This window comes from Labeo rohita, unplaced genomic scaffold (genome assembly GCF_022985175.1).
Source record: "Labeo rohita strain BAU-BD-2019 unplaced genomic scaffold, IGBB_LRoh.1.0 scaffold_400, whole genome shotgun sequence".
Classification (NCBI taxonomy): Eukaryota; Metazoa; Chordata; class Actinopteri; order Cypriniformes; family Cyprinidae; genus Labeo; species Labeo rohita.
In genome coordinates this window covers 6,179-31,219 of record NW_026129318.1, presented here as the reverse complement: position 1 = coordinate 31,219, position 25,041 = coordinate 6,179, and the positions used below count along the sequence as shown (strand labels likewise).

The window sequence follows — 25,041 nt, the reverse complement described above, 5'->3', positions numbered from 1 at the left end:
ATTTTTATTTTTTTTTTTTACAGTTTATACTTTGGCCCACATTATGCCCACACCTTCCCCATTAGGGATGTCACAATACTCAATATAATATCGAACCGTTTACCGGTACGACATCCACGATTGAATATGTGCTTGTGAATTGCATTTTTTCGGTTTTGTATTTAAATAATTTCCTTGTTTTATTTCTCTCAAAATTTGCTGTGTGTGTGCCCGCGATTTCACGTGCTGAGATGAGGAAACGCTTCCTCGCTTGTATTTGAAAAAGCAACAAATGCAGAGCATCTTCCATTCTAATGAAATGCAATGATAAGCCTTTCTAAACCTGTTGTCCAACAAAAGAGAACATTATAACTTATTTTTACTTCACAGCATCAGTCGAGTGTTTGAAATAACTTCCTTTTGTGATCTGATGTGGCTTCTTATCATAGAATGAGGAAGACAATATATTCTAAACTGTATGCCGATTATGGCTTACAAATATCATTATGAAAATCATTATGAAAATACCCGAGATGGCTTGAAGAACACAAATTAAACCATATATTATTGAAGACAAGTGTTTATTGTCCTTACATTTCATCATTGCAAAAAAAATGGGTTTTGCATGACAAATTCATCACAGGGCAAACTGTGTCTGAATGAGAATGTGTTTAGAGTTTTCCAAAAAGAGTGCATGAGATCTGCATACAGTGTCTCAGATGCCAGAACTTGTTAAAGTTTTGCAGAAAGAGTGTCTATCTATCTATCTATCTATCTGTCTGTCATGTGACGGGGTAAAGCAACAGCATATAAAGCAAAGGACTCAGGAACTCAGATACATTCTTTATTATCTCCTCTACAGATGACTAAAAGTGCTGATTAACGAGACTGCACAGGTGAGAAGAGTTTTTTTTTTTTATGTGTTTTGTCTTTTTCATAAAAGTCTCATTTTAAGTGTTCTCTCAAAAAGTTTCTCTTTCGGTTTAAACTGTGGTGATCTTCTGTACAAGATTGGCAAAATTCATAGTAAACAAGAAGGCAAGATTAAAACCAAACTTTTTTGTTCTGTTTTGTTTTACTGTAAGCATTTGTGGTTGTGAATACAGTAATACACAACACGAAAGAAAAGAAATACACTACAAGTCAAAAGTTTTTGAACAATAAGATTTTTAATGTTTTTTAAAGAAGTCTCTTCTGCTCACTAAGCCTGGATTTATTTGATCCAAAGTACAGCAAAAACAGTAACTTTTTTATTTATTTTTTGCTATATAACTGTTATATATTTGAAAGTATTTTAAAATGTTATGTGTTTTAAAATGTATTATGTTGAAAACAGCTGAGTAGAATTTTTTTTCAGGTTTCTTTGATGAATAGAAAGTTCAGAAGAACAGCATTTATCTGAAATAAAAATCTACTGTAACATTACAAATGTCTTTATCCTCACTTTTGATCTATTTAAAGCATCTACACTCTTAAAAATAAAGATGCTTCACAATGCCATAGAAGAACCTTTTTTGTTTAAATGGTTCCATAAAGAACCTTTAACATCTGAAGAACCTTTCTGTTTCACAAAAGGTTCTTTGTGGCAAAAGAAGGTTCTTCAGATTATAAAAAGGTAAGAAAGAGATGGTTCTTTAACGAGCCTTTGACTGAATGGTTCTTTGTGGAACCAAAAATGGTTCCTTTATGGCATCGCTTGAAGAACCTTTTGAAGCACCTTTATTTTTAAGAGTGTAAATAAAAGTATTAATTTTTGTAAATTCTATCCCTAGAAAAAACTCCAAGCTTTTGAATGGTATAGTGTATAATGTTACAAAAGCTTTTTATTTCAGATAAATGTTGATCTTTATATCTTTCAGTTCAAAAGAATCCTGAAAAAATGTTCTCAACTGTTTTAAATATTTATAATAATAACAGATGTTTTTTGAACAGCATATTAGAGTGATTTCTGAATTATCTTGTGACACTGAAGACTGGAGTAATGATGCTATAAATGTAGCTTTTATATATATATATATATAACATACATATTACATATATATTTTATATATAACAATATATTACGTTTTAAAATATATTCAACTATGTAAAGAAGTGATTTTCTTTACCACTGCAGACGGCAGCGCTGGCGCTCTCATGTACACGCACACACACATACATTCATTACTCACCCTTCCAGTCCCGGTTTATGCGGCTCAGCATAGTGGGTGCACACACTAGCTGGGTAGCATCGGTCAGTCATTCACACTTAATTTATTCCCTTAGTCATCATACAGTCATCCGGATAAAGCACACATAAACTTTATGTACTGTTTTATGTTTTAATCGTCTGTTACATGTTGTTGTAGCCGGGTCACTAGACGCTGTGCTGGCGAACCGGAGCTTGTGGTGAACGATCGCTTTAGACGTCATCGGTTGGTGTCTTGCCAGCACAGCGGTCGATGACCCGGTGAAACCATGTTCGTTTGTTCTGTGGGGTACGCAAATGTGTCGATCTGTAAAAAGAGACAGAACTGTGGCAACTTATATATGGCCATTTTATTGTGGTTGGAAATTCAATGTTGATGTGTTTTAAAATATTAGCAAGAAATATCATGGTATAAATCTTAAAGTGGTTGGTTTAAATAATAATTGGTGTAACTTACCTGTTAATGGTTGTGCCCGAAAAAGGGGCGAAGTGTAGCCTTCAAAACCTGGCGCTAGACTTCAAACTATACTTTTTAACCAAATCAAGCAAACATGCTACTGCGGTGCTGTGAGCTAAAAAAAAAAAAAAAAAAAAAAAAAAAAAGGAAAAGAAAAGAAAAGAAAAAAACAAACAAAACAAAACAAACAAAAATCAACCAACCAAAACCCTCTGTATATTAGTGGATAGAAGTGAAGAGAAGTCTATATATATTTATATTTCCTTTATTTGCTTTATTTTTGGGTTATTTTGGTACTTTTTTTTATTTTATATACATATATATATATATATATATATATATATATATATATATATATATATATATATTGGTTTGGACTGAGCACTTGTACATATCTACACTGCTGGACTGCTAGATTATCGGTGCACGTGTAAATAAAACACCAGTTTACACTGAAGAAAAATTGTGGGTTAAGCCATCATTTTTGTTTTCTCTTTTTTTTTTTTTTTTTTTTGGACATTAACACAGACAGTAGACATTGCTACCAGTCTACAGCTTCACAAACTAGAAAGCAGTTATTTCAAATAGTAAAAATATTTCACAATATTGCTGCTTTTGCTGTATTTTTGATCATTTAAATGCAGGCTTGGTTAGCAGAAGATAATTTTGTTTTTGTTTTTAAACATTACAAATCTTACTGCCCTGGTGAAAAAAACAGCACATGCTGGTAGGTATGTTTTGATGTTGGGATGCTGGTTTAAGCTGGTCCTTTGCTGGTTCATGCTGGTCCTTTGCTGGTCATGTTGCTGGTCAAGGACCAGCATAAACCAGCAAAGGACCAGCATGAATCAGCTTAAACCAGCAAAGGACCAGCTTAAACCAGCATCAAAACATACCTACCAGCATATGCTGTTTTTTTCACCAGGGTGGTCAAAAACTTTTGACTGTTAGTGTATATCAACCATGTGTAGTTGGACAGAAACCAAACATAATTTGGTGAAAAGGTGATTATTCCAAAGCATACTCAAAGGCTTATTCTAAAGCCATGATTGATTGGTGTTAAGTAAAGCAATGAGTGTTTGCACAAGTGAGGAGTTCCTGTGAGGCACTGATGAATTAGTGTGGCGTTTTGATTGGTTGTGTTTAAAAAAGAAAATCAAGATTCTTCCCATTAGATTTTTGTGTGTTACAAAGAGAATGGTGTTTCTGGTGTTTGAGTGTCAGGTTTCAGAAATTGTTTGACAGTTGAAAAAAAAACTGTAATAAAAGTCTTCTTTGTTGATGATTTCCCTCAAAAAGTTTCTCTTTCTCTTTTACAGTTTTTTACATTTGCTAAAACAGTAAACCCCATTCTCTAATCCAAATTCTCAATAGCCTAAACTAATTTGTCAAATAAATCACTCTTTCTGCAAAACCTTAACTCTCATCTGTCACTCGGGTCATTTTGACCCAAAAACGATTTAAAATTTTTTTTAAAAATCAGCCGTTGATCGTTTTGGGTCGAGACTCCCTGACTTTTCGTACACTTGGGCCGGGAACACACACACACACACAAAAAAAAAAACGAGTGGATTCGAGTAGTTTAAGGGGTTGTAAACAAAAAAGTACCCAAGGTGTCCCTCGCAGGTCATTTTGACCCGGGTGCCGAAAAGAATAGAAGTTCAGAAAAATCTGCAGATTTTTTAAATTGAATTTCATCACACTTGACCATGGACCACACACAAAAAAATTTTAGTCGATTCGAGGATTTTATGTGGGTTTAATAAAAGAAATAACAAAAACGCCCCCCCCCCTGCAGGCCATTTTGACCTGCCCATAGGAATGAATGGGATTTTCAAAAAACTCTCCTACACACACACACACACACACACACAAACACACACATGGCACACACACTCCCATCACAAACTAGAAACTCCCAAAATTGGGGGGAAATTTCCCAAAAAATTCAAAATATAAGAAAAAAAAAAAAACCTACATAAATAAAAAAAAATATATATAAAAATGGACCAAAACCAGCTTTCTGGACTGAAAAAAAAAAGTTACGATTCAGTCCCTCGGGTCAATTTGACCCGTAAGGGACACTTAAGTTACAGTATCGGGAGGGACGGATGACAAGTTTAGGCAGTTTAGACACTGTTTGCAGATCTCATGCACTCTTTTTGCAAAACTCTAAACACATTCACTTACTAAGACATAGTTTACTCTGTGACTATAACCAGTCATTTGAACTAAAATTTCAAAACCATTATGCCATTTTTCAAAAAGCACACCCATTTCCCTGAACTATAAACACTTTCCCCTGCTTTAACACATGAGTCAGATTTGGTGAACTTTTACTGCAAAACTCTACACACAAATCTCTACATTTCTCAGTGCTTACACCATGTCATCATTTAGAAAGCACTAGCATTCAATATTGTTCACTCAAGTCTGCAAAGTTTGAGCTCAGTTAGCACACAATTACCCAAGTGGAAACACTACACTGTAAAAAATTTCCTGTAGAAATTACAGTAACTTACTGGCAGCAGTTCGCCAGTAACTTACTGTAAATTTACTTACAGTAAAAATACTGTATTTATATTTACAGTACTTAATTTTTACTGTATTTTTACTGTATTTTACTTGTAAAATATACAGTAATTTTATGGTCTTTTCTCAAGTAATATATTGCAATACAAGAAAAAAAATGAAATAAAAATAAGCAATGACAACTGTAACTTTTAATGTTTTTAATTGTTCAATTGTTGCAATAACCCTTGCAATAACATTAACATTTTCACAGATTCAGTTAAGACTCAAACAAAACACTGTTACAAAGTATTGTGTATATATTACAGCACATACCATTTTAACTATTATAGCTAGAAAAATTCTTAACATTTATCCAAAGCTCAACATACTATGATAACAGTGAACAGCAATGACAGTGAAGCTTCAAATAAAACTCAAACTTTTGTTACACACGAGAAGCATTTTTCAAGAATGTATACATAAATATTTGTATATTACAGCAATTAAAAAAAAAAAAAAAAAAAAAAAAAAAAAAAAAAAAAAAAAAATTAGGAATAAATTCAATCATAATCTAAGAACAATCAAACATTTAAGAACAATCTTAAAAACATACAACTTCACAAAAACTCTCCTGAGTAAAATGCATTTGCCCGTAGTGGATTAATAGTTTTGCCAGCTGAAATCCATGAGCTCCTTGGACACATGAGGGTTCAGGCCAGAATTTCTCCTTTGCACCATCTTCCCACTTCTTTTGCTAATCTGGAAATTTGCAGAACACTTGAGGTGTGTCAGGATTGATCCTCACAATGAACCTTCACATAATACCTCTAAATAAACAACAAAGTAGTGGCTTCCACTTAGTACTTGATCTTAAGCACATAAACGAAGAGAACAGCAAATGCAGAGGACGTATCTGGTAGGTCACAGGAAGGAAGACTTTGCTTTCAATCACCAGCATCCATTCTTTTTTTTTGCTGTGTAGAATTGAATCTCCTAAAAAAAAAAAAAAAAGTCAATTAATTAATTTATTGAGGTCATGTTTTTTATAGTGATATTTGTGACTTTACAAAAAAAAACCCCACTTTTCACATTTGATTATGGTGTCAGTAAAAGTAGATGTAGATGCTGGAGCCTTTCTCATTAGTTCAAAAGGATTGTTCACCCAAAAATGACAATTCTATTATGATTTACCTACCCTTGTTATGCAAAATGTAATTAAGAAGATGCTAGGTAGAAAGTTAGATATAGAGAGTCATGAAAAAAAGTGTGACAAATAGTTTTTTTTAAAAAAACCCATCCCTTTAACATCACTAAATCATGTACTAAAAGATCTTACCAAGCATGATCAGAGTAGAAGGAAGTGAAAGCCTGGTCTTTGCATCTGCTGCTGTTGTTGTGACCTACACACACACACATATACGTAATGGTTTTTATACTGTACAAACCATATTTTCTATCGCCCTACACCTACCCTACACCTAAACCTAGCCCTCACAGGAGACTGTGCACACTTTTTGAATTTCATAAAACACTGTTTAGTATGTTTTTTAAGCCTTTTGTTTTACGGGGACACAGGAAGTGTCCTCATAAACCATGTTTACGTTGTAGTACCCATGTCATTATACACATTTGTGTCCTCATAAACCACAAATGCCGGAACACACACACACACACACACACACAGTTTTTCCTAAGTGTCAGTTATAGAAATTATCAGTTGTCAATTATACAAATGAAAAAAATTTACACTGGCCAAAAGGAACAGCAAATCCTCTGCTTCTTTTAAAGTGGGCCATCAACAACAGGACAGTAACATCAGTATTCACATCTGGCACAGCAGCAGAAAGCACAGTAACATTAATATCTACACAGATTTCTCAAAATCACATTTATGCTGTGCACTGAAAATGATGAGTTTAAAATATTTTTTTTACAGTTACTAACTGGACATTAAGTTTTTTCTTACCATCTCGAATGTGCCATCTTAGGTGTTCAATTTTCACAAATGCTGAAGAATTTAGTCGACACGAATGTACAACCTTCCGCGCTGCATCTAGAATTCAGATGAGATGGTGTTCAGATCAGTTCGTTAGTTTTGCGGTACATGTGCGACAAGTGCAGAGAGGCTTAAGAACGTGCATGAGCATTCAGGCACTGTAACGTTACACGAAAACCTGGAATTCGCCAAGTTTTTGCCTGCTTTGGCATGATTAATAAATGCATATAATGTCTCCACAGAGACGCCACAGTGTTTACAGACGAACATTGCGGGTTTTATGCTAACGTTAGCATTAAATGCATGCTGTACATTTACGCGCTTATATGGGGTTAATAGCTAACTTAAGCATCAAGCGATTTCATAGTGATTAAAAACCACAGCGAAATGACTATTTTAAACTAGCTTTAAACCTTTAAAAGCCCAGATTCTTGGTCAACAATTTCATACAAATTAACATAAAAACTCACCTGCTAGCAACGTGGTCAAAACCAAGACAGAGACCTGTTTATGTTCACACTTTGACGGTAAAACTTCCTACAAAAAGGAAAGAAAAGAAATAAAGATATTTGTTTTGCACAGAAGGTTCTCCTCAATCTAAAACGAGCATCCGCCACAAAGCTCTCTACCATCGACATACACTGTAAAGTGTGACTGCGCGTCGTGAAGAGACGGCATTTTTATTATTATTTTATTTTTAATTAAACCGTTAATAACCCAAAAATACACTGACATTAAATATGTAATTAAAAAGCAGGAATATTGTATATACGTTTGATGGCAGGTGGGGGTTCTTGTGTGTGCCTCTTCCTTTTCTTCTCTCCCAGAGGAAAAAAGGCCTTTCTGTCATTGGTCAGATTTCGCGCTCTTTTTTTTACTGTATTTGGATTTACAGTAAAAGAAAAATACTGTATTTTATTGGCGCCAAGAGGATATTTCATAATGCAACTTTAAAATACAGTAACATACTGTATAACTGTTCTACAGTAAAGTACAGTTCATATTACAGTTAAATACTGTGTAATTTACAGAAATCGCTAACAGTGTAGGAGTCAAAATTCATCACACACCAATCAGAACCTTCGATGGAGATAAAAGGACCAAAGTCAGCTTACAGTTCGGTGCATTTCTCAGTGAAATTCTCAAAACTACTCGTTTACCTCCACATCATCTAGTCACTTGTGCACTTCATAAAATGTTTCTAATTTTTTTTAACAAATTGCATTTGCTTTTGTACATTCATACAACTGATTATGCAGCTGATTTGTCTGCAGTTTCCTACATTATCAGTTCCTATTGTCATGTTGCTATAGTCTTACCCCTCAAAACATCAAGTCATTAGCTCAGCGTGTATGTCTTTACAGTAAATGCTAAATTTTTGATCTAGTTTCATAAACTGTCAAGCACATTTCTATTAGACTTTTTGTAAATTTGTCATGAACTGTTCAAGTGAATATTGACTTTCACGAATGTAGAGACTACAGATCAACCAAGGATAAAGCAGTTCTCTGTATTTTCATTTTATTTTTTTTTTTATCTTGATTTTTTTTTGTCAGACCACTAGTAAAAGTGTAGCTGTGAATCCTATCTGGTCTTTTTCAATCAATATCCAGCATACAGTAATGTGTAATTTCAAAGAGGAAGAGTAGGAGGTGAAAGAGCAGGAAGACGACGACAACAACATGGAAGAGAAATAGGAAGGGCAAGGGCAGGAAAACAAGCAGTCTCATATATTTTAGTTGGGATTTTACCCCCGCTGCCTGTCTAGGGCCAATTTAGTCTGTGATGTTGAGGAGGTTCTTTGGCCTGTCCCAGACCAAAGACAGGACGCTGGGGCAGAATAATTATTTTTGTTATTTTGTTATACGGAAGGATGCCCATAAATAATTTAAACAGCTTTACCTTCCTCATCTCTAGTCGTCAGCATTTGGTTTTATCCAAGCGCTAAATCATTTCTGAGATTTATTCCTCCTCGGAGATGAACTCCCCCGATTCCCCAGATTCTCCGGCGCCATCAGTCGCCGCCAAGCATGGTAGGATCCCGCAGAAGACCTCAGTCGAACCAGCGGCCGCACCGCAAGGCCGTCGGCCTTCTCGTGGCCGCCGCCGCTCGCCCTACCAAACGCCGAGGCACGCCATCACTGCCGCCTCGCAAAGGGCAGCCTCCTTCCCCAGCGTCCTCCTATGCTTTGGCTCTCCACGACATCACGGACAAATGGGCCGTGCCGAGCTTACGCCAAGCTCTCAGCAGTGCCGGCGCCATTGTCCCGTGAAATTCATGATCGGCCCATTTTCCGCTCCCCCCTTTAACGCTTACCGTGTCAGTCCACTTGGTGTCGCCACCAGGAAATTCTCAGGCAAAAAACACCTCATACTCGATCTTTCCTCCCCACATAATTCCCCATTTCCAAGCATCAACAGCCTCATTCCACTCGAGGAATTTTCCCTTCGTTACCACGATATTGACCAAGCCATCATTCTAATTAAAGATGCAGACCGCGGTGCTTGGCTGGCCAAACTCAACATCACCTCCTCTTTCAGGGTGATGCCCATTCACCCAGATTTCTGGCACCTATTGGGCATACGCTGGCGCAATAAATTTTACTTCGCCGTCTGCCTCACGTTCGGCTGCAGAAGCAGCCCAAAAATATTCGATATGCTATCACGCCGGTTTCACACTGCACGCGTAAGCAGGACGTAAGCAGCGCGTGCACCTGAACCACGTCTTTTGTACAGACTTCGTTATAATGGCTAAGTTGGCATTGCTTTATTTCCATGTAATTGAGGTCAAGAAGCTTATTTTATTACTAAATTATTTTTTTAAACTTAGGTTTCATCTGTGTTTTTGTTCGCTCGTGGGCCAGCGTAAATTTACCAATTACTTACCATCTACACTAAGAGATACTGCAACTTCCTCCCATGCTTTTTCTCTAGCCTGCAAGTCTTTATACAGCAAATGTTGAGGATCATAAATGACTGTATGTTTCTCAACTTCTACAATGAGACGAGTGTCATCCATAATGATCTTCTTGGCAGTTGCGCTCTGAAAACTACCTGCCTGTGACACGTGCATTTGTGTCATCATGATGTCAGCGTGACACCTGTTCTTATGGCAACATGTAGTTGTAATAATAAATATAGGCTATATATATAGGCTGATATAATAATTTCAGTTAATCAGTAACGTCAGAAAAAAAACTGTATAAATTAATTAAACTTGTTTTGGAAGTTCGGGAAAAAATATTTTTTATCTTGTTAATTACATAATACTGTGTTTACAGCACGGTAGATATCATCAATGTACTTTTTGGGGTAAAACTGCTACTTTTTCCTGTGTATTTTGGCCATAATCAATACATTGCCATTGAAAGCGAGCGTAAGCGGCGCAGCAAAAATAGACTCGGGGCCAAAACGATCGCTGTACTGACGCTTCTGCTCCTGCTACGCACTGCTGCGCCGCCACTGCGGGAGATGTGAATGCTCTCATTCGTTAACATGGGCGCCGAAAAAAATACGCGCTGCTTATGTCCTGCTTACGCGTGCAGTGTGAAACTGGCGTCAGAGGCCATCTGCTGGATCCTCTCCAATAATCATGCAATACCTTACCTTATCCATTTCTTAGACGATTTTTTTGATCATCTTGCCCCCCAACTCCATCCCAGCCACACACCTTTCAGCAGCCCAAAAAAGTTTTCTCACATCTCAGGATTCCCCTCGTCCTAGACAAAACCACAGGTCCCTGTACCTCCATCGAATTCCTGGGCATCAATCTAGATTCCCAGAAATTCCAAGCCTCCCCACCCAAAGAAAAATTGACAGAACGATCCTGTTCGTGTCCACCCTAATCGATAACCCTAGCTGCTCCAAACACGAGCTCCTATCTGTTCTCGGCCACCTAAATTTCGCAATCCACATCATCCCGCAAGGCTGCCCTTTTGTCTCACATCTTCTCTCTCTCGCATATTCCGCCCAGACACTCGAAGATATCACTGACTCATGTCGCAGCGAGCTCAGTTTGTGGATCTCCTTTCTTAGTCAATGGAACGGTCTCTCCTTCTTTTACAATAACTTGATTTCCTTGATTTACCGACGCCGCCCCTTCTGTCGGCTTTGGCGGATTCTACCAAGGCCGCTGGTTCGCATCCACTTGGCCCGACCAGCTACTAGATCTAACGCAGCAGCAAATATCCACAGCCCTTTTCGAGCTATACCCCCTGGTGGTCGCAGCTCTCCTGTGGGGTAAAGAGTGGTCCGCCACCAGCATCTTAGTCCACTGCAACAACGAGGCAACCGTTCACTGAATTAACAAAGGCCGTTCCCATTCACCCGCACTCATGCCCTTGCTGAGACACCTGATTTGGACCTTGGCTCACGACCAGTTCATCATAACCGCAAAGCACGTTCCCGGGTCCAAAAACCAAATAGCTGACTCTCTCTCTCTCGTTTTGCCTTCCAGAAGTTCAAACTGCTGGCACCAGAGGCGGAACAACTCCCAACCCCAGTACCTCACTATTCACAACTGATATTCCCATACACCATCCACTGTCAGCTCTATGTGAAGCTTCCCTCAGTTCCATTTTACAAGCTGTCTCGCCCAGAACCCTCCAATCCTATCTGACAGCATGGAAAAGCTTCATAGAATTCCACTCCATCCACACTGCAAATTGCTGTTCCCCGACTTCCCACTGCTTGCCATCACGTAGTTCATCTGCCACCTAAATGTCAACAAAAAACTCCAAATTAGCACCATTAAAGGTTATCTAAGCGGCGTCCAATTTTTCCATAAGATCATTTACGGCTCACCCGCACACCAAATATCTAATTCTCAGACCTCCCTACTCATCAAAGGCATCCAAAAAACCAATCCCACTCACCCAGACTCTAAAACTCTAAAAATTCTGACCAAATGCATTTCCACCCTCTGCAGAGGTTACCATTTCCTCAACACCGCCGTGCCCTCGATGCAATGTTCATTCTAGCCTTTTTCGGTTTTCTCAGATGCTCGGAACTTGCCATCTCATCCAACTTCAATTCATCCATCCACCCCACCATTTCAGATCTTCAGCTACTGGACCACGAAACCATCTCCTTTTTCATAAAGCAAAGTAAGACGGACCAGTCCATGAAAGGCCAGTTTATTTACATTTTCAATCTCCATTATTTACATTTTCAATCTCCATTTCAATCTCTTTCTGGTTCCAAAAACACCTCAAGTCCATTCTGCTCTTATCCGTTACCCCAACCAACAACTTCTCCTCCCACTCATTTAGAATAGGTGCAGCAACTACAGCAGCACAAAAAGGCCTCTCTCAGCATCAGATCCAAGCTTTTGGCTGGTGGTCTTCAGAAGCCTTCAAGAGCTACATCCGGACAGCCCGCTCCCACATCAAAGAAGCCCACTGCACTCTCATTAGCCACCCCTGTTAAAACGCCAGTCCACCCCCACCTACCCAGCCTCCAAAACCCACCTGTCAGCACCATACCCATCCATAACGGGCCTGCCACCCCACCCCAGCATCTCCCAGCTACCGCAGGAGCCTCGCCCTTACCCCCACACTGCCAGAGCAGTGCCAACCTCCCCCCTATTTTCTTCATTCTCCCACTGCCACCGCAGTGACTGCTCCTGCAGGGGCCTTCTCTGTATTTCCTCACTGCCGTAGCAGTGCCTGCTCCCACAGAAGCCTTTTCTAAATTCCCACACTGCTGCAGCAGCATCTGCACCCGCAGGAGTCTTCTCTGTTTTCCCCGCTGCCACTCCAGAAACCTTCTCTGTATTTCCACATTGCCACAGTAGTGTCCACTTCAGCAGGAGCTTCTCTGTATTTCCACACTGCCGCAGTAGTGACCACTTCCGTAGGAGCCCTTTCTCTATTTTCCCACCCAGCACAAGCTTTCTCTGTATTTTCACACTGCCGCAGTGGTGTCCACTCCTGCAGGAGCCTTCTCTGTATTTCCACCCTTCCATAGCAACGGTTGCTCTTGCAGGAGCATCTTCCATTCTAATGACATGCAATGATAAGCCTTTCTAAACCTGTTGTCCAACAAAAGCAATAGGGTCTGGCTGCAGACATCTGCACCTGCGCTCTCAGACACCTGCACTCTCAGACAACTGCACTTCCGGAAGTGACGTCACTTGCAGTCGATTTTATTTTTACTTTATTTGAGTTATTTATTTATTTTTTTTAATTGAATCTCTCAACATTTTACAACAGTAGCCAGGTGGTGAAGACAAGAAAAAATAAACTAAATTACAATGCCACTCGCAATCGCCACCTGCACGTCACTTGCAATCCACACAAATGGTGGGTGTTGCCAATAGAGACAAGACGCTGTGGTCGTTAAACGATTAAAACTAATTTAATAGCATAATGTACAGGGTCATGCAAGTCATCTGTAGGAGATAAAAACAAGACCTGCAAATATAGTGAGTATATAGTGAACAAACACGCGCGCGCACACACACCCGGAGCAGTGGGCAGCCATATTGCTATCGCTGCGGCGCCCGGGGAGCAAACAGGGGTTCACCCAGTTTAAGAAATTTCTGATCGTAAAAATCTAATTATTTACATTTTTAATGTATTGTTTTCGTTATAATGTACTGATTCAAATTAGTAATCAATAATAATTCTTCTTTTAATACTCGGCGTGCCCAGGGGCGTTTCTAGGATTTTAAAATATCCGGGGCTGGTGCCAAAACATCAGGGGCTAGTGGTAGTGGGTGGGAGCTCACATCATGCTCACATAAGATTTTGTTAGACACTAGTGGTTGAACCTGGATCCTTCTAGGTGGGTCCGGGGGCATTAAACCGCGGGTTAAAGACCTTGTCACACTATTAACAATAGTAAATAGTAATCACTGCAAATAGCAAACATATCAAAGTATTATAACAAAATTATAACATTACAAAAATATGTTAGACAAATAAAATAATACATTTGAAAATGTATTTATAACTGTAACAAATATATAGTTGCATGCAAAAAGAGGGCCCTATTTTTTTTTTCCCAAATTCCGTTTTATTTTATTCAAATTCTGTTTTCTGTTTTCTTTTTTCTGGTCTTCTTTTTAATGGTTAAATTTAATTTTATTAATTATTTAATTAGTAATTAATTAAAACCATGAATCTTATACAATTTACCGTCAATTTATCAAAAGTTAAGAAAATGTACTTGTTTGGGAGCCTATGAAATGTTTTATTTTTTCGGACTTTACGTTTTATTGTTACCAAATATGGTTTAGTCTGTTTATTTGAATGCATAAAAACAGCTTTTATTTATTTTTACAATAGCCTTATGGAATTCTGTATTGTGTATTTTTCTGGTTATTAGATGAAGGTATAAAATATTGACTTAATTGATCTTTTAATGAAAATTATATTTTATTTTTGGCAAATAAAGGAGATTTACTATTAAAATGTAAAACATGGAAGAAATATTGTGTAAAAAAAATTTATACATTATTATTAATTAATAGTAGTAGTAATAGTAGGCACGTACATTATACTGATTGATGTATAAAGTTTTCTTTGAACTTTTATTTTGACGGGTTGCCGACTTGCCGTGAATACCTTTACATTTCTGTGTATATATTTGACGCTTGTTTTACTTAAATGAAACAGTGAAATGCTCATGAAGTGACTGATGTATTTATGCCCTCATTTAGTGAAACGGCAGACGCTGAAATCACTGCGCGTCAGTATTACATGTGTAGAAAACGAAACCGCGCATCGGCGCCGTTCATTCATACAAAGACACAGAACATGCAGGATTCATATTTAAACAGTCTTTTGCGGCATAATATTTACAGATACTAGTCCATATCGCGACTTGATTTAAGTGTAATGACCAACTTTTGATTAACTAATTTAAATTTTGACAAATTCCGTGGAAATCATAGGGCCATACAAAAAAAAAAAAAAAAAAAAAAAAAACATTCGGGGCTAAAGACTAAAATCTTTCGGGGCTCGAGCCCCGAATGATTAGCCCTAGCGACGCCCCTGGGTGTGCCTCCCTTGACATGTTCTCGCGTCTGAACAGGCAGCAAATCTGGTGCTGGCGCGGACGGCGCGGGCGCATCAGGCGCAATCATCAAACATACTTAAAAAGAAGCCGGCGCCACGGTCCTTACAGTCTTTACTGTGTGATTTGAGCGAATATTTGCATTTATTCACATACGATTTAATTAGAAATTGTGGCCTGTCATGATTTTGGCTAATGCAGGACACTGCTGAATGATGCGCATCAGAGGGGATATATTTGGTTTAGAGAATGGGGTTGTGTTTTAGCAAATGTGAAAAACTGTAAAATACAGTGAACCAAACGGACACTGTATTCTCCATTTTTTGATGTAGTGTCTAAGAATGATATGTAGTGCGTATATTATTGACTAATGTGTGTATGATTTGAAAGCTTTGTTGAGTACAGGTGAAATGGTTTTGTAGCGATTGTTTGATTTTGCCAGAAGAGGCAGGGGTTCTGTGAATTTAGTTTGAACATTTGGATTTGCATTTAAGGTTTTGAGAAAATGAGTGATGGTTTTAAAAAATGTTTTAGCAATTCAGAAAAACTGTAACACCATTTTATTTTTCATTTATACTGATTCACAAACAGGGAAGATGCACAAACACAAGTGGTGGAATTTATCACATGAACCAATCATAGCTTATCATAACCAGTCATTTCGTCATCACCAGTCATATTGCGGCACTGCCTAACCTCACGTGACTTTCCCCCCTGTTCATTTTCAATTACTCCCCACCAAATTCACTGCATGCTTTAAAGGGTCTGTTAAAACTCAGTGGGCTCAGGGGAGGTAAGACACACACAGACTCCCACTGTAACTTTACCTGCTTTTGTCACTGTTGGACAGTGTTTTTTTAAATAAACAAGTGATTATACACTTTTTAATGTTGAATTTTGTAATGTTTGCATTGTTTCATTTTTGTACTATTTTTTTTTTTTTTCAACCAATATTTTAAAGAGGCACTGCCTCTCTTGCCACCCTGGAGGAAAGATTGTGTGTGTTTGTGAGCTGTTTCAGAATTCTTCTTCACTGAAATAATCTTTTCATATTGTGGCTGATGACAAATCAGCCAGATGTCAACGTAATTCAATGAGAATGTAATAACAGATAAAATACTGATTGTTGAATGCATGTCAGTAACTAATCACAGGCCGTTTTGTTCTTTTCAGGCCATGATGCTCGGGAGCTTGCTGTTTGCCGTGTGCTGTAGCACAGCACTGGCTCATTTCAACACAAATCTAGACCAGAACTGGGAGTTGTGGAAGAAAACTTATAACAAGTTTTACTCCAGTAAGGTGAGAATATGAATTTCACAAGCATCTGTCAGATGATCCCAAACCTGATCTTTTACCCACATCTACAAAGGGGGCCAGTGAAACAATAGGACTACAAGTTGACTACAACATGGCACTAAAGACAGAAAGTAGCCTAACATCAAAGTCCTTACAAAACACAGAACAGGGATTGTGATAGTTTTAATCAGTGTTGTCAATAATTTAATGTATTGCTTTATTAAACCGTAGAATTGTCTCTTGTTTATGTTGATAGGATGAGGAACTGGGCAGGAGGGAGTTGTGGGAGAGAAACCTTGAACTTATCACCATTCACAACCTGGAGGCTTCCATGGGCCTGCATTCATATGACCTGGGCATGAACCACATGGGTGACATGGTGAGAACATCAGTCCAGTGTCTCTTTATTCCACCCAGCCCCATATTCTTATTTGTGCCATGTTGTTTCACAGACAACAGAGGAGATTCTGCCATTACTGGCCACAACTGACATCATTCCTGACTTGAGGGAAACAGCAGAATTTGTGGGCTCTTCTGGAGCTGCTGTCCCAGACTCTCTGGACTGGAGAGATAAGGGATATGTCACCAGTGTGAAGAACCAGGTATGATTATACTGTATATTTTGAGAGAATACACTCTGATATTTGCTCATTTAGATTTGTGTCCTTGTAACTTTTTTAGGATAGCTTATTTCTGTTTTTGTTTGTTTGTTTTTTAAGTTTGTTTGTTGTTGTTTTTTTTAGCATAAAGGCAAAAAGTTTCCTGTTTTACTACTGTTATTATGTTTCTCTCTCCTTTTTTTTTCAGGGCAAATGTGGTTCGTGTTGGGCGTTCAGCGCCGTTGGGGCTCTTGAAGGTCAGCTGAAGAAGACCACAGGAAAGCTGGTCAGCCTCAGTCCTCAGAATCTGGTGGACTGTTCCTCCAGTTATGGCAACAAGGGCTGCAAAGGTGGTTCGAAGAGGGCTGCCTTCCAGTATGTTATTGATAATGGAGGAATAAGCTCTGAGTCGTCTTACCCTTATAAAGGAGTGGTAAGTTGTTTGTATGGGTCTATGTGTAGAAAAAAAAAAAGGATGAGATTGCATTCAATAATAAAAGTGCCAGGACCTGTTACTGTGAGATTTGAGTGATACATATGCAGTTAGGTCTCTACATCACTGGATTTATCAGTGTTTGGACCATTTCTAAAAAAGCTGCAATTCATAATCATTATAAGTGTAATCTAATAAATAAATGTATCCTACAGCAAGGACCATGCAGATACAATCCATCCAAGTATGCAGCAAAATGCACCAACTACACAAAAGTCCGTCGAGGAGATGAGGAGGCCCTGAAGCAGGCTGTTGCTAGCATTGGACCTATTTCAGTGTCCATTGATGCTTCCAGGCCTCAGTTTAAGCTTTACCGCAGTGGTGAGTATTTCTTCCCTACACATTTCAATCAGACTGATTACCAGATCAAGGTATTCAGGCTACACATGGTTAGTCATCCCCATTGTCAGCAGAATTCCCGGTGGCCTGTCCTACTTTTTACTGTATATATATATATATATATATAAATGTTGTTGTTCTTGTTGCCTGCCGACTGTACTAAAGTGATTATTTCCCAATTAATCAATAATAAAACTCTAATAAATCATGAATCGGTTAGTCTTGACTGGCAGTGCGAATCGCCTCGCGCACGATCCGTGCATCCGTGGTTGCGCCAAAAGGATGCGAGACTAGAGAATGGAGTGGAAGTGCCGGATGGAGCAGAGAGAAAAAACTGTCCTGTTCAGGACTTCAAGTGCAGTTCAGTTACATCTATAAACAGACTATTGTAGTTTACTTTGTTTACTTAGTCAAGCATTAAACTGCTAGCAAATGTTAGCAGTAGCAGACAGTTACTGCAAAATTACCAAAAGTACATAATTACTATTGTAAAGAGTAGGAATTTAGCAAATATTCACATCGTTTTATAACAGGTTTATAAGGCAGACAACAACCGTTGTTTTACTAAAAATAAAACCAAAAACCCAGGGGCGGATCTAGAAAATAATTTGTATGGTGGCAAAGGGGTGGCGTGGGATCTATAAGGGATGGCAACACCAAAGCAAGCTCCCATGCTTAGTTTTAGGGGATTTATAGTCTGACATACACAGCTGTGTTCACAAATATTGCATTACCGTTAGGTAATCATCTATACTGTTTATAGAGGTTATAAATGTTTCTGAGCTTGTATCACTAAAGAAGACATGCAGTTCTGTTAAAATTACATACTTAGATGGTATAAATCACATTTTAGTGCAAGTTTAAGAGCAAGCAATAAAAACGTTTGAATTTCCTAACATTAGAAAGAATACAGTAATATCAAAGCACTGAATTCTGGATTCGTTTTGAAAACAGTGTTTGATTTTCTGTTATTAACAGAAGCGGGAATGTCTGTAATCACCCACAACACACTTTCTACCATCTACTCTAGCAACACCCCAGCAAATGCATAGCAAGAGCCTAGCAAACATCTAGAATATCTGACCAAACTATTTATGTTTTTAAACAAGACTTTAAGACAAGCCAGCATAAATTTGTCTTTCAAACTTTTCAGGTTATTACAGGTGTTCTTAAATGATTACACACAATTTAAATACACAGACGACTTTCCTGCCAGTAAACACTCATGAGATCAATAACACTATTACAAAAAACAGATACAGATGTATAAATCAGCAATTAACTTTTTTTTTTTTTTCATTTTACCACTGTAAAGTAATCTTGCAATAGATAAAAAACACTAGAAAAGTTCAAATACCAAAGAATTATGTATGAACTTGGTATGCCACAGTACCACAATACAGTCCAGGAACAACTATGAAAATAGTAAATAGTAATCATTGCAAATGGCAAACATATCAAAGTATTATAACAAATCTCACCTTATGTTTTATTGTTACCAGATTTGTTTTAGCATGTCTATTTATTTGAATGCATAAAACAACTTTTATTTATTTCTACAACAGCCTTATGAAATTCTGTGTTGTGCATTTAATTTTTTCTTGTCATCAAGTAAGGACATAAAATATTAATTTATCTTGTAATGAATGAAAATTAAATTTTATTTTTGGCAAATAAAGGGGATGTACTCTCTCTCTCTCTCTAATTCGGCGAATATGTCTGCGCACTTTTAGAGCGCCATCAGTCAAATCCATTCCACATGACGAATGCGCTAATATATTAAGCTCTATGCTCACGCGTATGAACAGGAAGCATCTGGGGTGGAGGAGTAGACGAAGCGGGCGCGGGCACATCAGGCGCCATCATCAAACATATTTCAAAGGAAGCAGGCGTCACGGTCCTGACCACTGTCTATACTGGTTGTGTTTAGGGAATATTCGCGCCTGCTGCACTCCTGTAACACAGCAAAGTAAACAAAGCATCTGAGCCTGCTGCTCAGATACACCTTACCCGATACTTTATTCAAACTTTTCGATTATTTCCTTGATTTTTTATTTTTATTGAAAACAAATGCCTTTCCGATGTAAAATAAGATGTGAAAAAGCAGAAGAACGATTTCGGCAATAGGCGGACGCGAACTCGGTTCGTTTGCGTCAAAAAATACTAATTATTCGTTTTACCATTCACGCCACTGGAAACATGTTAAAATAACTGTCTTTTGCAATGTTAGTGCGCATAGGTAATATACAACATAAGAAGCACCAGGCTACAGAAAATGACATATACTCCAGTAATTGTTTTGGGGGGGAAGGACCCACCCATATTTATTTTGCTTCCGACGCCCATGACTTTAATAATGGTAATAATAATAGCGATAATAATAATACAAGTAAAGAATGTCTGACAACCTGCCGTTGAATTACAGTAAAAAAAAAAAAAGGTACTGTCACGCGCAAATGAAAACAATAAGAAGGCGCAGAACTTAACAAATACATAACACAACACAAAAACACAACCAGGAATGCGCACACGTGACTGGGGCTATAGAGCCATCTAGTGGTCGCTCATTTTCGTAGGCTCAGCTGCGTGTGGATCGCGAACTGTGTGTGCAGACTGCGCAATGCTAAAAGGGCGGAACGAAAGTCTCAAAATTCAAATGAATCAAATAGAATCGACTCAGAAGAGATGTGAATGACTGCACGCATGTCGTCACATGCACAGATTGTGATACTTTATTACAAACTATAACATTTGTATTCACAAATATGTCTCTGTTTGAACAAAATGCTGCACATTAGTCTTAACTCTGAAACATTTGTTTCAGTGTAGTGACGAAAATTTGCTAATTTTTCAAATCGTGTAGACGTTAATGAATTGCAGTGGGCATTGTTCATTGGTAGTTGTCTGTGTGGTTGTCGTAAAATGCAATGTCTCAAAATTCAAATGAACTGAACAAGATTGACTTGAACAAGACGTCAACAAATGCACGCGTGTCGCCTGATCCACAAATGCACAGATTCCTTTTTGCATGAGCAATTTATGATATATTAATGCAGAACAGAAAATTTTTATTCGCAAACATGTCTGTATTTGTACAAATCGCTATAATGGTATCAGCGTCTTTAACGTCTTTAACCCTTGAGCCTTGTCTCTCCTCAGCTTCTCTTGCCTCTTTTTTAAAATCCTGTGTCGAGTTTAAAAATGTCTTAACAGTCTGTGCTCTTTTCCATTGTGTTTGTTTTTTTAAAGCACAATTGCGTTCTGTGTGAACGCTCATTTGTTCAGCTCACTGCAGCTTAAAAGTACTCTTTGAACAGTAGCTGTTCCGGCTAGCTGCACTATAAAAAAGTATTTGTTGGTTTAACCTAAAAAAATAAGTAAAAATAAGTAAAGATGTTGCCTTAAAATTTTGTGTGTGTGTGTGTTTTCGTGTTTTCCTTTTTTGTTGTTTTGGTTTCACCAAACTTGATTTCTTTTGAGTGTGTGTACGTTTATATATATATATATATATATATATATATATATTTTTTTTTTTTTTTTTTTTTTTTTTTTTTTTACAGCAAAATAATTACTATACAGTAAACATTCCTCTTTTTTTTTTTTTTGTAACGAAAGATAGCAGACCGCATTACAGACAGTGTGCTCCTCCCTGCTCACGTTACATCCCGAGTGGGGATACGCACAGTTTTTGCGTGGTTTGCTTGGGAGCGGATCACGCAGAGTCAGCTCTCGGGGGAGCATTTTAAGCGTCTCAGCCTGCGTGCTCTCCGCTCCCGGAAGGCTGTCTTTAAGGAGGGAGACTTCGCTAGCTTTCCTCATGAGTCTGACCCCGCTTCCGCAGAGGCGGAGTGGCAGCTGCACTCGTGGGGTTCGCAGCTGGATCTGCTGGAGGGAATGGAGACGGGGGTGGTCACTCGTGCGGTAACCAAGGTGAACATCGTTTGGCCCACCGAGAAACAGGCCAAACTGCAGCAAAGCAAGCTGAGCACTTCCTGAGCACTTGCTTTCTCCATTACAGAGAATCGCTTATGTAGGCGTGATGTGGGATTCAACCACGATGCAGGCACGATTGTCACCTTCTCGGATCGAGTCAGTCCTCACTGCAGTCGCAAGAGTGAGAGAAGGCCGGTCACTCACTGTAAAGCAGTTTCAACAACTGCTGGGTCTGATGGCAGCTGCATCCAACATGATACCATTTGGCCTGCTGTACATGAGACCCCTACAGTGGTGGCTCAGGACCAAGGGGTTCTCCCCGAGGGGAAACCCATTTTGCATGTTCAAGGTCACGCGGCGATGCCTACGTGCCTTGGACATGTGGAGAAAGCCTTGGTTCCTGTCTCAGGGCCCCGTGTTGGGAATGCCTTGTCGTAACACTAGTGACAGATGCGACCCTCACCGGTTGGGGAGCACAACACAGCAGTGGTCTACTACATCAACCACCAGGGAAGTCTGTGTTCGCGCCCTTTGTACAAGATGGTGCACCAGATCCTAGTGTGGTCCCAGGACAAACTCCTCTCGCTGAGAGAAGTTCATGTTCCTGGCCATCTCAACATGGGAGCAGACATCCTGTCAAGGCAGTGGCCGAGGTCTGGGGAATGGATGCTTCACTCTGAGGTGATGAAGCAGATTTGGAGAGTGTTTGGCCAGGCTCAGGTGGACCTCTTTGCGACTCGGGAGACATCGCAATGTCCCCTCTGGTACTCTCTGACTCATCCACCTCCCCCATGATACAGACGTGGCCGAGGCTTCGTCTGTATGCCTTTCCCCCCGATTGCTCTTCCCGGGAGTTCTGGAGAAAGTGCGCTGGGACAGGGTCCGTCTATTCCTAGTAGCCCCGTACTGGCTGACCCAAGTATGGTTCTCGGACCTAATTTCCCTTCTCGACGGTTTTCTTGGGAGATACCTATAAGATGGTTCTCCTTCTTGCTTTGACTTCTCTCAAGAGAGTATGGAATCTTCAAGCCCTCTCTGTGGCCCCTTCCTACGTAGACTTTGTGCCCGGCATGGCTAAAGCCTTCTTATACCCTCGTCCTGGGTATGTTCCGAAGGTCCCCTCCTTGGCACCATGGCCTGTTGTACTCCAGGCCTTCTGTCCTCCTCCCTTTCTGGAGCCAGACCAGCAGAAGCTTAACTGTATGTGTCCAGTGTGAGCATAGATATGCCATGTGGAGAAGGGCGGACCAGTTGTTTGTCTTCTACGGTCCCCCTAAGAAGGGTCCTACAGCATCCAAGCAGACCCTCAGCCACTGGATTGTGGATGCCATCACTTCAGCCTATGAATCCTTGGGTCTGCCCTCACCCTTGGGGGTCAAGGCCCACTCAACCCGAGGCATTGCTGCCTCCAAGGCCTTCCTGGGGGGTGTCCCCATGTAGGACATCTGAATCGCTCTGGGGTGGTCTACACCCCTGACCTTCATCAGGTTCTATGACCTAGACCTGCAAGCCGCTCCTGGCTCTTCTGTCCTTAGTCCTAGCACACACTAGGGAGGGACTTCTGGTGACATGGGCATCTCATTCCCCATATGCATTTCGATGCAGCTCGAGTTCCTGAAAGGGAACGTCCCAGGTTACATATGATCCCTCTGGTTCCCAGAGGGAACAAAACGCTGTGTCTCGGGCCATACTTCCAGCATCCCTGCGAGTGCTTGCTTCTGCCTTGAAGCTAATGCCGGTTCCGGTGCATGTGCTTTTAAGCTTCCTGGTCTATGACGTCACCACCCGTGACATCTCGCCTCTCCATTGGACTGTTTGCACACGTTTGTGTTTTCAATCCATGTTATACCTCCGATGCTACTTAAAACCTTGCTTGTTTTAATGGTGTGTAAATTTGTTTAATAATTTTTCTCCTGTTTTGAGGCTAGTAGGTGGGTAATGTTTCAACTATGTTGTTTCTTTGGGGGTTTTTTAAGTAGGAAAGAGGTTTAATGCGGTAGTTAGTTTGTGAGTTTTGTTTATTATTTTAGCCTTTCCCCCTCCTGAAGTTTTAAGTTTATTTGTCTTGTAATATGTATCAATAAATACTTTTTTTGGTTATATTTCTTAGTTGATGGCTTGTTGTTTAATTTAATTAGTGAAGCGGGAGATGAGACTCCGGGCACCTCGTTACTTCCGGGGCTGAGGTGCTCTATTATTAAAAGTAAATCCTCGCGTATTGTTTAATTTAATTCTGCGGGCCAGGCAAGGGGCTGTGGTGGTGCAGCTCTGTCGGACTCCCTAACAAATGGGGGCTCGTCCATTCTTTTTCCTTTCTTGTTTTCTTTAAGCGAGCCAAAGTGATGTATGATGTTTAAAAAAAATACATACAATTGTGTGTTTGTATAATTTGTAGTTTTTTTTTTCTAATCCTGGAAATTTTGCTACAATGAAGTAATTTTTTCGGTGTGGCCTATTAAGTACAGTCTGTCTCCCCTGAACGGGAAAGTTATCCAATGGTTACGTTGAGATTAAAAGAGTTGGAACTCCAGATTAAGCAGCAAGAGCACAAAAAATAGTTTACAATAGTTGCCCCATGTTACGAAGAAGGAAGAGCATGGTGAATTAATTCTGCTTGAAGATTTTAAGAATTGTCTTCCTGCCTTTGTGTGAAACATCCAATTCATTCTGTGTATTTAAACTCGGACTTGGTTACAGGTATGGTGAATGTGGGAGTTTGTGTAAAACTTTTGGTGGATGAGGTTGATGTCATCCTCGGTAATGATCTAGTGGGAGATAAAGTTTTTCCTTCACCAATTGTGTCTACAAAAACTGTGTGTGATTCGCAAATAGCTCTGCAGTTTCCCGGTGTGTTTCCCATCTATGCTGTGACAAGCTCTCAAGCGTGTAATTATGAAGATCTGGTAGATTTATCCGACTCCTTTCTTGAGCGTTCAAATCCTAACAAACTTACGCTGTCCATGGATAATGCTGTTAAGGTGAGTAATGATGCTGGTGCTGAAGTCCCACTAATTAGGTTAGGTCGGGCAGAACTTGTGGCTGCTCAGAAAACTGATTAATTGTTATCCACCAGTGTAGATGTAGCAGTATCTGACAAAAGTTAGTTAGATGGAGTCAGGGTGGGTTATTATTGGGACGACAACATTTTGATGCACAAGTGGAATTCAGTGGCAAATGAAAAGGCTAATTTGGCCCCTAGACATCAGATTGTATTACCTTCTGTAGTCA

At 39.4% G+C, this 25,041-nt stretch overlaps 1 protein-coding gene and 1 pseudogene across 1 annotated transcript; both read left to right on the top strand.

The window, feature by feature from the left end:
• Positions 1-754: 754 nt before the first annotated feature.
• On the top strand, positions 755-21,876 carry LOC127160604 (cathepsin S). The gene is made up of 7 exons (XM_051103242.1): positions 755-875; positions 16,327-16,452; positions 16,706-16,828; positions 16,902-17,051; positions 17,257-17,481; positions 17,697-17,912; positions 21,496-21,876. The coding sequence occupies exons 2-7, from the start codon at positions 16,330-16,332 to the stop codon at positions 21,874-21,876; spliced, it is 1,218 nt and encodes a 405-aa protein (XP_050959199.1). The 5' UTR covers positions 755-875; positions 16,327-16,329.
• LOC127160605 (uncharacterized) lies at positions 9,113-11,752 on the top strand (annotated as a pseudogene).
• Positions 21,877-25,041: the final 3,165 nt, after the last annotated feature.